Source organism: Dendrobates tinctorius, unplaced genomic scaffold (assembly GCF_039654945.1).
Source record: "Dendrobates tinctorius isolate UK_male_01 unplaced genomic scaffold, ASM3965494v1 ptg000290l, whole genome shotgun sequence".
Classification (NCBI taxonomy): Eukaryota; Metazoa; Chordata; class Amphibia; order Anura; family Dendrobatidae; genus Dendrobates; species Dendrobates tinctorius.
In genome coordinates, this window is record NW_027361957.1 from 1,472,560 (window position 1) to 1,489,356 (window position 16,797).

The 16,797-nt window shown below is 43.4% G+C and overlaps 1 protein-coding gene across 1 annotated transcript in view; it reads left to right on the forward strand.

The window, feature by feature from the left end:
- TRHDE (thyrotropin releasing hormone degrading enzyme) overlaps positions 1–16,797 on the forward strand; it is a 1,336,029-nt gene that overhangs the window by 991,241 nt on the left and 327,991 nt on the right. The window contains exons 8-9 of the mRNA XM_073559980.1: positions 15,719–15,784; positions 16,346–16,533. Coding sequence (XP_073416081.1) covers positions 15,719–15,784; positions 16,346–16,533 — 254 coding nt within the window. The remainder of the gene's footprint in view (positions 1–15,718; positions 15,785–16,345; positions 16,534–16,797) is intronic.

A 16,797-nucleotide genomic window follows, 5' to 3' on the forward strand; every position in this document is an offset into this window, starting at 1 on the left:
CCAGACATCCCTGTAGCACTACCGGGCACCCGCAGCACTGGAGACACCCACAGTAGTACCGGCAAACCCGCCGGACACCCCCGCAGTGCCGGATACCCCCGCAGTACTGGACACCTGCAGCGGCGTGCCACACATCGGAATAACTCCTCATCCAAGCCTGTGGCCTGCAGCATTACCCCACTCATGCCTCCTCCAGCAGTGACCCTGGGACTCCACTTCACCGCAACCACCACCCCAGTAAGCAATAAGATGCATGGATTATGGATTATAAACACCATTTTATTTTTAAAAAATTCCAATTTTTCTCCTCAAAATTTGGGGTGCGTGTTATAATCTGGTGCGTCTTATAATCCGAAAAATACAGTAATTCAAAATTGCAATAGATAAAGCACTCTCTCAACACTAATTAATCCTTTGTGTCCCAAGAGACATACTTGTCACATAGTTTTAAATGTCATTCATCGCAATTAAATAAACTTATGGTCTTTAAGGAGATAAAGGCTGTATGCAAATTACCTCTAGAATGGAATGAAATCCTTGGAATCTCAACCCATGTTCTAACTTCCCTGTGATTTTAACAGGGTAAAGTACTTAGCATGCTTTGTGTAGTACCGCTCTGTGAAGTAACAGAGCTTGGTACTCAGTGTTCCTTTCACACTGTGTGGCGTTAACACAGCGTGTTTAAGGTAATACAAGCTGTTTTGTTCCATCATTGTTCACCCTAGCTGCAGGTGACATCTCTGCACGGTGGACCCCGGGTTGCAATTAAACTTTATTCTATTATTTTATTTAGTGCAATCCGCCAACCCTAACACAGTGCAGCAATATTATAATCATAAAGATTTTTTGATCTACTCATCCCATGTGAATGTACAATGTTTTAACTCTCACAGAGGCTTTCTCACGCAGTTACATAGTGCCCAATATCAGATATGTAAAGTCCATACACTTAATTTAATAACAAAACATCTTTTTATAAATAGCAAGTAAAGGGCAATTAAATTAATTTCTGTGCATGTTACAGGGAACCTACAATGTCCAGAAATGCTATTTACATGCAGATACATGAGGCATCTACAGGTAAAAAGCATTTAAATCCTGTTGACCTAACTTACTTGAATAGTGTCTATACACTAGTGGCCAAAATTGTGGATACACTTTAAATTTTTGGCATTTTTTAAAGTTTTTAGCATGCAATCATGCAAAGTGTTTATAAAAATAATGTCACAAGTAGTCTAAGGTAGATTGGAACACCTCTATATAGAAAAAAGGTTACCATAATACAAAATATCTCATTACTTCTGTAAGTACAGCGGAACAGCTAAATCAAAATATCACGCACTAATGTGTTAATTTCATGCTATCCCTTTATGTTCTTTCTTTAGTAGCATGTAGGGTATCCTTTAGTATCGATAACAGCTTTGCAACTCCTTGGCATTGATTCAACAAGACTTATCAGGTTCTCTGTGGTTATAACTAGAGTTGAGCGAAACGGGTCGAAAAAATTCAAAAGTCGCCGACTTTTGGCAAAGTCGGGTTTCATGAAACGAAACCCGACCCTAGGATGAGGTCGGCCACGAGGTCGGCGACTTACGCACCAAAGTCGCGTTTCAAAAGTTTGTTTTGCGCTCTTTTTCAGCCAATCAGGATCCACGGACACTGTGGGCAACGTGATGACCTAGGCACGGGTCACCACCATCTTTCAGAAGGGCATGCAAGTGATTGGCTTGCTTTGGTGGGCGTCACAGGGGGTATAAAAGGGCGTGCACGCCGACCGCCATCTTACTTCTGCCGATCTTAGTATAGGGAGAGGTTGCTGCTGATTCTGTAGGGAGAGCTTTAGGCAGGGAAGAAGACAAAAAAACTGCTTCTGCTGCTAGCGATTTGGCTTGCACAACACACAAGTCACTGTGTGTGCAGTGCAAGGGGAGGCTATATAGTGGTGTATCAGTGGTGTTGGTTGTTGGGCTGCCTTTTAAGGCTTCCTGACACGCTGGCATTGCTGTTTACCCACTGCTCCGCAAACTGCATTTTTAAAAGCAATCCAATCTCCCTTATCCTCTAGTCACTTTTGTCACAGCTGTGCCATCGAGCGTGTCACATAGCGCTCAGATATCAGTGGGCCTCACACAATCCACAAGTGTCCAGTGTCCAAAAGTGTGCGCAGAGATTCAAAATCTCCATTATCCTCTCGTCACTTTGGTCACAGGCAGCTGTGCCATCGAGTGTGTCACATAGCGCTCAGATATCAGTGGGCCTCACACAATCCACAAGTGTCCAGTGTCCAAAAGTGTGCGCAGAGATTCAAAATCTCCATTATCCTCTCGTCACTTTGGTCACAGGCAGCTGTGCCATCGAGCCTGTCACATAGCGCTCAGATATCAGTGGGCCTCACACAATCCACAAGTGTCCAGTGTCCAAAAGTGTGCGCAGAGATTCAAAATCTCCATTATCCTCTCGTCACTTTGGTCACAGGCAGCTGTGCCATCGAGCGTGTCACATAGCGCTCAGATATCAGTGGGCCTCACACAATCCAAAAGTGTCCACTGTCCACAAGTGTGTGCAGAAATTCTAAATTTCTACCAAAATTGAGGAAGGCTGGTGGAAGAGGCCGTGGAATTGGGCGGGGGTTGGCAGCTGGTAATGATGGTGTTGGTGGTGGATCTGATGGTAGTGGCAAGAGCAAAATAGGACCGAATGCAGGAGGTGCTGACCCTGCGTCATCGTCTGTCTACATAAGGCCTCGAACGCTTAGTTTTCTAGGAGTTGGCAAACCGCTTTTAAAGGCAGAGCATCAGGAAAAAGTTTTGTCTTACATTGCTGACTCAGCCTCCAGCTCTATCGCCTCCTCTTCTTCAGTTGTAAAAAGTAAAAGCACTGAGTCGTCATTGGAGGCTCATGTTCATGAACCACACCTTTCCTTGTGTCCTTCACCCCAACCAAGATTGAAGGATGACGCAGGCCATACTACTGATTACTCCATGGAGCTGTTTTCACATACCATGCCTGGATTATCAAGTCAAATGGTGAATTACCCAGGCCAAGATGAATCTGACATGGAGTGCACAGATGCACAGCCGCTGATGGATGATTCTGCTGGTACATTCACTCAGAGCACTACATTGTCCTCGCAGTGTACAGAGCCAGATTTTGACCCTGATGAGACTCAGGTGCCCCTTCCTGCACACTATACCACCATACACGGTGACACAGAGAAAGGTGCACATGACATAGAAGAGGAGGTGATGGATGACACAGTTGTTGACCCAGATTGGCATCCATTGGGGGAAGAGGGTGCTGCTTCCAATAGCTCAGATGAGGAGCATCCACAGCAGACATCGACATCGCAACAGCTGTTATCTGGCAGGCCCGGAGCACTCCAAAGACAGGTTCCAAACATCAAAAGAGTTGCTGGACAGCTTGTCCAGAGGGTCAAAAGATCACAGCGTGCTAGGCCGCAAAATGTCTGCCAAAGTAGGAAGAGTGCAGTGTGGCACTTTTTTGAACAAAATCCTCATGATCAGGCCAAGGTTATCTGTAAGAAGTGCGCAAAGACCTTTAGCCGAGGGAAAAATCTGAAAAATTTGAATACCAGTTGCATGCTTAGACATTTAACCAGCATGCACTTGCAAGCGTGGACACAACACCAAACCTCAAGTGCCACATGTGCAACTGATCACAACGAAGGTAGTCAGCAACGCTACATTGTTTCCCCCACTGTAAGCCCACCGGTTAGCACAGCAGCAAATGTTGAGGTGTCGTTGCAAGGCCACAGCAGTCAGGGAATCCCACTGTTATATCAACGAAAGACTGATTCTAGGCCATCAGAAAGAACACCAACTCCATCACCATCATCAACCCTCTCTCAGTCCACCCTGTCCACCGCTACTTCCACCATATGCAGCTCTCAAGTCCAGCTCACCCTCCCAGACACTATGAGTAGGTCAAGAAAGTACTCAGTCTCTCATCCGCGTACACTGGGTTTGAACGCCCACATTGCCAAACTAATCTCGTTTGAGATGATGCCCTTTCGGTTGGTGGAAAGCACAGCTTTCCGCGAACTCATGGCCTATGCAGTACCACGCTATGACCTACCCAGTCGCCACTTCTTCTCTCGCAAAGCCATCCCAGCCCTCCACCATCATGTGAAAGACCGCATTGTCCATGCACTCAAGCAGTCAGTGAGCGGAAAGGTGCACCTCACAACTGATGCATGGTCCAGTCGGCATGGCCAGGGCCGTTACGTGTCCATCACTGCGCACTGGGTTAATGTGGTGGATGCAGGGTCCACAGGGGACAGCGGTGGTGGGACAGTGCTGCCTAGCCCACGGTATAGGAAACAGTTGGCTGTAGGCGTTCGACCCTCCTCCTCCTCCTCCAGAAGCGAAAGCTCGTCCACAGAGCGCAGTCGTACGAGCACTCCATCTGCAGCTGCCACTGTTGCACACGATGTGTCCCCCTATCGAGCAGCTAGTGGAAAGCGTCAGCAGGCAGTGTTGCAGATGATGTGTTTGGGCGACAGACACACCGCCGAGGTGCTGGCCGAGTACTTGAAGCGACAAACTGAGTCATGGCTGGGCAGTGTACATCTTGAGGCAGGCAAGGTAGTTAGTGATAACGGCCGTAATTTTGTGGCAGCCATAGCCCTTTCAAAACTCAGCCACATACCTTGCTTGGCTCACACCTTGAACCTGGTGGTGCAGTGCTTCCTCAAAAATTATCCGGAGTTAACAGCCCTGCTCCAGAAGGTGCGAAGACTGTGCGCGCACATCCGCCGGTCGCCTGTACACTCCGTTCGTATGCAGAAGCTGCAGCGATTGCTCCACCTTCCCAACCACCGCCTCATTATCGACATTGCAACAAGGTGGAACTCCACCCTGCACATGGTGGAGCGGCTGTGCGAGCAGAGGCAGGCCATAATGCATTTGTGGGAGGATACACAGCCAGGCACTTTGAGAGCAGACATGGAGTTGACAGGCGTGCAGTGGTCGAAGCTGAAAGACCTTTGTAAAGTCCTTCAGTGTTTTGAGGAATGCACACGGCTGGTAAGCGAAGACGACGCCATCCTAAGCATGAGCATCCCACTTATGCGTCTGCTCATGCAAACTTTGACGCACCTTAAGGAGCAGGCGTCTGCAGCCAATGTTGATGAGGAGGAAGAGGAGGAGGGAATCCTTGATGACATTCAGCCATTGTCTGCTCAGGGACCTCTCCTGGACGAGGTGGAGGAAGAAGAGGAGGAGGAGGAGGATGATGGGGATGATTACTTAGGGGAGGAGGATGCATCTCGTGGGGCAAGTGAAAATGTTGGCGTGGCAAGGTCTGGTACAGGGTTTGTGCGTGACTGGAGGGATGTGGATTTGCCAGAAAGTGCTCCTCCACCCAGCACTCGCAGTGCATCATTGACACCGGGAACATTGGCCCACATGTCAGATTATGCCTTGCGGATCCTAAAAAGGGACCCCCGCATTGCCAAAATGATGAACGATGATGACTACTGGTTGGCCAGCATCCTGGATCCACGCTATAAAGGCAAATTACAAAACATCATGCCACAGGAGAACCTTGACCTAATATTGGCTAATAAACAAGCAACTCTGGTAAATCGGTTGCTTGAGGCATTCCCAGCACACAGCAGCGGTGATGGTTCTCACACGAACCGTACGGGCCGGGGGCAGCTTGGCAGAGGTGTTTGTGGTGCACACAGCAGAAGTGGCATTGGAGACAGGGGTTTCATGACAATGTTGTGGACTGATTTTTCAAATACCGCTCACACAACTGGTAATACTGCATCGATGGAAAGTGACAGGAGACAGCAGTTGTCAACTATGGTTACAAACTACTTTTCCTCCCATATCGATGTTTTCCCACACAGGTCATTCCCCTTTGACTATTGGGCCGCTAAGCTGGACACCTGGCCTGAATTGGCCCAATATGCCTTACAGGAGCTCGCTTGCCCAGCTGCAAGTGTGCTATCGGAAAGAGTCTTCAGTGCAGCTGGATCAATCCTGACAGAAAAAAGGACCCGTCTGTCAACCCAAAATGTGGATGATCTAACCTTCATTAAAATGAACCACGCATGGGTTTCCAAGGATTTTGTCCCACCTTCCCCTGATGACACATAGGGTGACAGAAAAATGGCTTGCTTTGGTCCACCTCTTCCTGGTACTTCACCTATTTCGCCTTTTACATCAGCTGAATGTCCAACATCAACATATGCCACTTTCTAAAACTCCCTAACTGTGCTGCCTCCCCCCCATGGCCGGGGTCACCACCTAGAGCACAACACCGTGCGAGTGCCGTTGCCCTGGACAGGTGGGTAGGCCGACTCTTGGGCGCGGGCACTGGCACAGGGTCCCTCATAGTGCAATCAAGTGTCTCTGATGGTGGTGGTGCACACCCGCCGTCAGACACACCGCTGTACTATGAGGGGCCCAGTGCCAGTACCGACGCCCACGAGTGGGCCCCCCTTGCTTGGGCAGGGCCCCAGCATTTGCAATCTTTACCTCTCCCTGCTCCTCCGCTGTGTAATCTGGGCCGTCCAATCCATACTGTGCCTGACACCGTCTGAGCCTGCCTCCTGAGACATATATTTTGAATGTGTACGCTATCCATACATGTTATCCGGGGATACGGTACCCTTTCTAACCTTTGTGCAATCACGTGCAATCCATACTGGGCCTAACACCGTCTGAGCCTGCCTCCTGAGACATATATTTTGAATGTGTACGCTATCCATACATGTTTTCCGGGGATACGGTACCCTTTCTAACCTTTGTGCAATCACGTGCAATCCATACTGGGCCTAACACCGTCTGAGCCTGCCTCCTGAGACATATATTTTGAATGTGTACGCTATCCATACATGTTATCCGGGGATACGGTACCCTTTCTAACCTTTGTGCAATCACGTGCAATCCATACTGGGCCTAACACCGTCTGAGCCTGCCTCCTGAGACATATATTTTGAATGTGTACGCTATCCATACATGTTATCCGGGGATACGGTACCCTTTCTAACCTTTGTGCAATCACGTGCAATCCATACTGGGCCTAACACCGTCTGAGCCTGCCTCCTGAGACATATATTTTGAATGTGTACGCTATCCATACATGTTATCCGGGGATACGGTACCCTTTCTAACCTTTGTGCAATCACGTGCAATCCATACTGGGCCTAACACCGTCTGAGCCTGCCTCCTGAGACATATATTTTGAATGTGTACGCTATCCATACATGTTATCCGGGGATACGGTACCCTTTCTAACCTTTGTGCAATCACGTGCAATCCATACTGGGCCTAACACCGTCTGAGCCTGCCTCCTGAGACATATATTTTGAATGTGTACGCTATCCATACATGTTATCCGGGGATACGGTACCCTTTCTAACCTTTGTGCAATCACGTGCAATCCATACTGGGCCTAACACCGTCTGAGCCTGCCTCCTGAGACATATATTTTGAATGTGTACGCTATCCATACATGTTATCCGGGGATACGGTACCCTTTCTAACCTTTGTGCAATCACGTGCAATCCATACTGGGCCTAACACCGTCTGAGCCTGCCTCCTGAGACATATATTTTGAATGTGTACGCTATCCATACATGTTATCCGGGGATACGGTACCCTTTCTAACCTTTGTGCAATCACGTGCAATCCATACTGTGCCTGACACCGTCTGAGCCTGCCTCCTGAGACATATATTTTGAATGTGTACGCTATCCATACATGTTATCCAGGGATACGGTACCCTTTCTAACCTTTGTGCAATCACGTGCAATCCATACTGGGCCTGACACCGTCTGAGCCTGCCTCCTGAGACATATATTTTGAATGTGTACGCTATCCATACATGTTATCCAGGGATACGGTACCCTTTCTAACCTTTGTGCAATCACGTGCAATCCATACTGGGCGTGAGAACGGCTGGCGAGCTGTTAAGCAAGCTACAGCACCTGTCCAGACAAGTACAGGGATTCCCTAGCGAGGAGACTTATTTGATTGTTTTCAATGTTGGGACAGCAATTTTTGGGGAGCACTATACTCTGGAGAATGATAGATGGGGCCCACCATACACTGGAACATTCCAAAGGTGGACATCAGACACTGGAGCAGCATTTACAGGGCCCATTATACACTAGAGCATTAGAAATGGGGCCCATTATGTTTGGAGCATTATTTGGGCCCATAAGACAGTGGAGCTTCATCCATGGGGACCAACATATACTGTAGCATTATGTGGAGCTCATCATATACTGTTTCAAACATTATATGGGACCAATGATTCTGTATGGAGAAATAGATGGGCCTCGTCATGAGATGTAAAAAGTGAGGTATTTTTCATTGTACTATACCGCTATTTATCTGCCATATTGGAGCATGATGAGTTGTGGTATGTGTTAAAGGGGCGCTCTTTCGCCCAGGGCACATGAAAACCTGCAGCCAGCCCTCCCCCCCACAACTTTAGCCAAATAACCCCCATTTTTCAGTGTGTAACTTATATTATGAAGTTAATTAAGGTTGACAAGCTTAAGTAAGAAGAATTGATGCTTTTGGCATTCAAATGGGCACTGTAGGTGTGTTTCCTGTCCTCCTCTCACTGCCGACTTTTATTCCCCATTGACTTACATTGGGTTTCGTGTTTCGGGACGACCCCGACTTTTCCCTATAATCGGACGATCTTGCTCGACCCGACTTTTGGAAAAGTCGGGTTTCACGAAGCGAAACGTGACCCTAAAAAACCAAAAGTCGCTCAACTCTAGTTATAACATGTACCAGAAACTGATAACAGCTGCAATCAAAGCCTGTTTGTTACTCAGTTGCTTACTGGAAACCAATCTTTTTAATCTTGACCACAGATTAGGGTTCAGATCAAAACTGTTTCCTGGCCATGAAAGCACAGAAATTTGTTTGCTTTCAAACCATTTTAGAAATTGCTAAGACATGGTGCTCCATCCTGTTGAAAAATAATTTCAGTCTTTTCCTTGACAAGGTCACGAATTGATGGGATGAGCTTTGGTTCAAGGACATCATGAATATATTTTGAAGCAGTTACAGTTCCCTCAAGAACTTGTATTCTCCCAATTACATGCCAGGGCATACAGCCCCATATCATAGCACTCTCAGGATGTTTCATTGCAGCTGTCATACACTCTGGAAAACAGTATTACTTTGTTTTTTTCCAAACATAAAGCATTCCAGACATCACTCCAGATTACTTTCTTCCAATCTTCAGTTGTCCAGCTAAGATGTTCTTTGGCCCAGGAAATTCTCTTATTTCTCTGTTTAAAATATAGGAATGGATTTTTTCTTGGTGTTTGTGCTTTCAGACAAGCATCAAGTAATTGACGACATACTGTTCTATCCAACACCGAAACTCCTCCATTGTGCAAGAACTAGTTGAGTTCCTTGGCTGCTGCTCCCCTGTTTTGCAAGGCTAATTTAACAATTCTGTCTGTTTTTGAGTTGTTGCCTTTTTCCGTCTTCTTCCACTCTTAGTTTTGATGCTGCAACTATGAGAAAAATTTGAAGACAGCACTTCAGAAGCAGTGACTCCACCAGCCATCTTCCTAGCAATTTCTCTGAAACTGTATACCTACTTCCTCAAAACAATAGCTGTAGCTCTCTTTTTTGGAGACCAATCAGACCTCTTTGTGGCTGGCATGATTAAAATCTAAAAAAAAATCATTCAGGAGTTTGTGAACTCAAAATAGACATTTATAATTATTCAGTTAAAAAATAAATTTAAATTTTAATAAAATGCAAGAAATAAAATTTCTCAATAGTTTCTCAATAGTTTGTGAAGAAATTAAAGCCTGTGGGACCTATACTTAAAGAATTAATTGTCGACTGTAGTTTTAAAACACTATTTTTAATTTTATATCATATATTGATATCAACATATTTAATATCATATCTTGATTAGTCCAGAACAGGCAGTTGACTCCTGTGTGAGATATACTGTAATGACAGCACTGATCTCACTGCAGGGCAAATATAAGTTGCTTAGTAGACATAAGTGTGATTACTGACTCACTAGGTATTAAGGAGAGCTGATAGAAGGGTTTCATGTGACACAGCTAAACTCAGCCGCACTGCCACTCCTCACATACTGACTCATGCAGGAGGTTAGACCAGAAGATCTTTTTTGGCACTTTTGTTTTGAAATTTGATGCTGTGTTGTTTCTCATACACACATTGTTTCTTGACTTATTTAATTTAGTTTTTTCTTGGCCACATGGGTTTTTCCAATATATTTTCATAAGTTCCCTGTCTTTTCTATTGTAGTGCATTGTTTGTGCAGATTTTAATTGGTTTTAACTTGTGTGCAATTGGTGTTTTGTCAATATAGATTTTTGATATGACTTAACAAAAAGTATTTATTTTATTTTAATTGGGATGTGTCATTCTTCAGCAATTCTTTTTTTCGTGAAGAAACATGGAAATAAAAAATGTTTATCTTTTCTCTGCAAAGTCTGCATTCATTAGATAGCCAGCATGCTGCCCCCACATTATTTTATAATGTTAGTGAAGGGTAATGTGTTGACTGTTCAAATAAATAAAGTAGATGAGCAGTCTTGAAGTTGTTAAAAGCGAAAATTACATGGTGTGCAAACTTTTTCATCTCTTACCCTTAAGAGTGATGCTAGTATTATTTGTTTGAGAAATACACTAAAGGCCCCATCTCACATAGCGAGATCGCTATCGAGATCGCTAATGAATCACCGATTTTGTGATGCAGCAGCGATCTTGCCTGCGATCTCGCTACATGTGACACGCAGCAACGACCGGCCCCCCTGCTGGATATCGCTGATCGTGCTCGAATTTCCTGGGCCATTTTTTCATCATCGGCGTCCCGCTGGCCAGCGTGCATTGCTGTATTTGATCGCTGGATCATTGTTGAATCGCTGAAGAGATCTGCCTGTTTGGCAGCTTACTAGCGATCATTTAGCGACGCACCAGCGTTCCCTACCAGGTCGTATCGTTGTTGGGATTGCTGGTGCGTCGCTAAGTGAAACGGGACCCTAACTCTACAAAGATTTAATCCATATTGGTTAAAAATATTACCACAAAGAGATATTTCAAATTTATTACTTATGTTTTCTGCTAACAATGAAGGGTCTGCCTCACTGCTTATTGTGTGTTATGTGATGAAAGCTTACATAAAAGTCTTAATAATCAAGTAAGTGGATTGGATGAAATTAAAACATGTGGTCAGAATTTGAAAAGTCCTTGCTGGTGAATCTCAAAGAGCAGAGATCCAGTTCTATCACAATCACACAGTTTCAAAACAAGATTGCAAAACCCCCAGAACAACTAAAATAGCACCTATCCACTACAGCTGCTAAGCATTTTTTTTTTTACAAAAGCAGATATAAAAAAAGAAGAGGTGGTGGGTCATCTCTTAGCACAATACTTCTTTATTCCGGATACCTCTGACTCAGCTATATTACATGTAATATGATGTTGGGGACATTGTAGTTTGATGGGAAAAAGTCATCCTAATTAAAATGAATCTGTTTCCTTGCAAAAAAGACCTAAATTGGCTTTGGGAATTTGTGAGAATACAGGATTGGATTCTATTTAATGCCTTGATAGTCCAAATACGACACCTCTAAGATAGCTATAACACTTAGCTTTCTGTGATGGCCAGGCAGTATGCCCTTTGCTAGGTATAAAATGACTTCTATGGAGACTGAATTGCTTTTTAGTCTCTGGAGACACTAGCTCGTGTAAATCACCCTCAGGTTGCTAACTCGATAGTGTCAATGTTATTACAATTGCTACAGGACAAATCAATGCCCTGTGTTATTTTACTTGTCTTTAATTCTAAAAGGTACATCATGCAGTGATAGTCTTTACTGTCAAATGCTACAGTATACATGTGTATGGCTTTATGTTTAGCTGATATTACATTATATTTCCAGCTTTTTGTCATCATTTTGATTTTGTTTGACAATGATATTTGGTGTGTTTATCAAACTGAATTTTGAAATTAGCAGCTTTTGTATAAATTTGGATTTGTAAGTTGTAAAACTTGAAACTCCTATATTTACAAAAGCTATGTAGGAATCCATACATGTAGATATTGAATAGAAGGAGAAGTACATAACTGTGCAGCAAACAATATAGATGCTGTAAGTTATAGAAATTTTAGTACCCATATATGACTATATAAAAGCATGAGACTATAATTAATAATTAACATGTACAAATTTTTTTTAAAAGTGGAGCCTTTCTCTAATCATGGACTGAATAACATTCCCTCATAACAGTGGCATCTATATTGCCATCAATAACACCATCAGCCATGTATTTCATCTAACAGTATCAGGTAAAATTTATCTCATCTAATGTATTACTCCCAAAAAGCTTATGCCTCAAATGCCTGCCATTCATATTGTTGCAACAGTTAATGAAGAAAATGGGTGTGGTTGATGGCAGACTTCCAAAGGCGAATCAATGAATAGTAAAGTTTTCATGTGAAGCTGATATCATGTGAATCACCACTCCTTTCATGGTCTTTTGGACTTCAAGAGGAAAGCTAAGCTCTATATTCTACTAACCACAGCAGTCTTGTAGATAATATGGAGATTATTGAAGGATATGCAAAACTATCTCCATGGAGCATTTCATAGCCTCGTTCTCTGGATCAGAGGAGGAACCCAGTGCTTTGACTCCACCTATCTTGCAGATGATCACTTATTCACAGAATAATTAATAACTTCCAATGTTGGTAATAACCCTTAAGCATAAAAAATAAACAATATTTATTTATTTTTTATTAGCATTTTTTTTAGGTATTTTAATATGATATTGGAATAACTAAACATCAAATACTTTCAGTGAATGGATATGAGGCTGAAAGTGGTTGCCTAAATTATTATTATTATTATTATTATTATTATTATTATTATTATTATTATTATGATAATCAGAAATAAATTTATTTTGAGTGACAATATACACTCACTGGCCACTTTATTAGGTACACCTGTCCAACTGTGTGTTAAGACTTAATTTCTAATCAGCCAATCACATGGCGGCAACTCAGTGCATTTAGGCATGTAGACATGGTCAAGACAATCTCCTGCAGTTCAAACCGAGCATCAGTATGGGGAAGAAAGGTGATTTGAGTGCCTTTGAACGTGGCATGATTGTTGGTGCCAGAAGGGCTGGTCTGAGAATTTCAGAAACTGCTGATCTACTGGGATTTTCACGCACAACCATCTCTAGGGTTTACAGAGAATGGTCCGAAAAAGAAAAAAAATCCAGTGAGCGGCAGTTCTGTGGCCGGAAATGCCATGTTGATGCCAGAGGTCAGAGGAGAATGGGCAGACTGGTTCGAGCTGATAGAAAGGCAACAGTGACTCAAATTGCCACCCGTTACAACCAAGGTAGGCAGAAGAGCATCTCTGAACGCACAGTGCGTCGAACTTTGAGGCAGATGGGCTACAGCAGCAGAAGACCACACTGGGTACCACTCCTCTCAGCTAAGAACAGGAAACTGAGGCTACAATTTGCACAAGCTCATCGAAATTGGACAGTAGAAGATTGGAAAAACGTTGCCTGGTCTGATGAGTCTCGATTTCTGCTGCGACATTCGGATGGTAGGGTCAGAATTTGGCGTAAACAACATGAAAGCATGGATCCATCCTGCCTTGTATCAACGGTTCAGGCTGGTGGTGGTGGTGTCATGGTGTGGGGAATTTTTTCTGGGCACTCTTTGGGCCCCTTGGTACCAATTGAGCATCGTTGCAACGCCACAGCCTACCTGAGTATTGTTGCTGACCATGTCCATCCCTTTATGACCACAATGTACCCAACATCTGATGGCTACTTTCAGCAGGATAATGCGCCATGTCATAAAGCTCGAATCATCTCAGATTGGTTTCTTGAACATGACAATGAGTTTACTGTACTCAAATGGCCTCCTCAGTCACCAGATCTCAATCCAATAGAGCATCTTTGGGATGTGGTGGAACGGGAGATTCGCATCAGGGATGTGCAGCCGACAAATCTGCGCCAACTGTGTGATGCCATCATGTCAATATGGTCCAAAATCTCTGAGGAATGCTTCCAGCACCTTGTTGAATCTCTGCCACGAAGAATTGAGGCAGTTCTGAAGGCAAAAGGGGGTCCAACCCCTTACTAGCATGGTGTACCTAATAAAGTGGCCAGTGAGTGTATATTCACTGAAATGAGGTGTAGTTTCCAGCAACAGAGGTAAGAAAAAAATATTTACTTCTATGGCCATAATCCTTAGCCTGTCATATTCGCTTTCTGGAAAGTTTTCTAGGTCCTGCAGCATTATGATGATGCAACATGCACATAATGATTTTATGGGGCCTAGTCAATGCTAAAGGCATGTTAGGCGTCAGGTTTCTGCGTCTGCTCTGCAGGAATCTAGAGCCTCACATTCTGCGGTCTCCTGCTGTCTTTCTACTACACAGGAGATTACATTACAACAGACCGCTCCAGAGACTAAGTCCCTCTGTGCTCCTACTGGGCATGCTCACGAGACGATCTCCCATTGGAGATCGGGAGTCATGTGCCCAGGTCCTGTTCCAGATCTCATTTGTCCATCTTGGAGATCTGGAAGGTCCTGCACAGCTATAAAAAGCGCGCATGGCCGTTCCGCCATGCGCTAGTATAGACTATACTGCTATGTGTGAATGGTGACGGATGTATGACTCTGGTGACTGACTCATTTGAAACCTCTTCCCTCTGATATTATGCATAGTGATAGGAAATTAGTTTAGTAGCCAGTCAGTGGCAAGCCTTAAGCCACTGTGCTCACCGCACCGCTACGCTAGCGTCCGACATCGCGCCTGCCTTCCAGCCTTGTCACCGAGCGGCAGTGTCCTACGCTGCGCTGCAGTTGCAGCCCCCCTTGGCGCCCGCAGTAGTGACGCCGCACACACGGTAGGTCTAGAAGGACGCAGCTCCTCTGTCTTAGGGCCTGCTCCTGTGACCAGATGTCGTGTGTGCATTTTAACTGAACTCTGTGACACTAACAGGTTCAGTGTTCTTTGTGTTTTTGTGTTGCAGCATCTCTATGTGTGAACAGAGCACGCTCTGCGCACTACGGGTGAAGTTGAACCCGTGCGCATTATACCGCCATATTGCTCCTGCCATCACTCAGCAGCAGTTGTAACACCTACTGCACGGTGGACCCCATTCCTAACAAGGCATACAGAATGCTGGCAAGAGAAGTGGATGAACACTGCCCTGGTCTGGTTGCAAGAAAGAACCAGACTAAATTTCATACTAGGACAGCAGAATCTTTTACTCCACTCTATCTGCAAACCTTGCCAGCACAATCCCGTTTGTGCTTTCCACTTTTTTCCATTTTTCTTGCACAGCAGTGAAAAAAAAACAAAGTGTGAATACTCAATATAAAAATCCATATTTATTTTGATTGAAAATGCTGGCTCATTGCACTGCTCACATGTTTCTTATGCAAGTCTAATTTAGCTGTCTTTTCATTATTAGGTAGTGCCCAGTAGCACTTCAGGTAGTTTGAAGCTGTGATTTTAAAATTTTGTCTTCATGTACTTTTCTGACTCAGGACATTTGGATAGTCTGTCCCAGGATTCTGTTAACTTTATCATGTTGGCCTGTTGCAATAACAGAATGCATAATTTAAAATAATTCTAAATAATTTAATAATAATTTAATAATAATTATTTAAATTTTTTTTATATTTCTAGGATTACTTAACAACCCACAGATACGGTAATGCTGCAAGGAAGGATCTGTGGAACACCCTCTCAAAGGTAAATAAAGCTCATTTTGGGCCAAAAATTGCCAAATATGTCTACAATTGGCACATTAGTATCCAATCTTGACTATGGAACAGTAGAAGAAGGTGGCTTGGTCTGAAAAAAAATATTTATTTTACACCCTGAAAATGTAATTTGTGCTCCCTAATTATGAGCACCGCTTCCTGGCAAAAATATTCCCAAATGTCAGAAATCCAGGATGCCGGATAGTCATGTTCAGAAATTGTTTAAGGCACACAACAAAACATTTATTGTGATAATTTGGCCTACAGTTCACCAATATGGTTTTATCATTATAGTTGATCATTATATACTACATCACAGAAAGATATTACAATGCAAACAGCTGTAACTGGACTCAACACAGCAAAGCCATTAAATATGTCAAGTTAGATGTACTTTTTTCTACATCAGGTTATCTTGCTGCATTGCCTTTTAGTAGTAAATGCTGCAAATATATGGATAGCCTATAACTTAAAAAGAAAATGAAAACAATTGAAAGTTTCTAAATGCTTGTAGACTGCTGTTATTCTTGAAATTTAATTTATCTTTAAGGTGCTGAAAAATGAAGGTAAATCTGTAAATATTCAAGAAGTGATGGATCAATGGACTCTACAAATGGGATATCCTGTCATAACAATAATAAGAAATGACACTGTGGATGATGGCATAGCAGTTACTCAGGAACACTTCTTATATAACATAGATGCAAATATCCGTGACCCAGAACAAAAGAATAATAGGTACAGTTACTTTAATGTTTCTGACTTTTTTTATTAATAATTGTTTATAATATACAATTTTTGCAGTTAACTTTTGAAGTTAGAAATTTAAAGTCTAATTATAAAAAAATATAAAAAGACACTTACAATTAATAGTAAAATGTCTATAATAGGTTACAACCTTTAATTAATATTCCATCTGTGATTAATCTCTTAACAACAAATGATGTACCTGTATGTCACTATGGGAAAGGTATTTCCAGCATATGACACAAAGGTACGCTA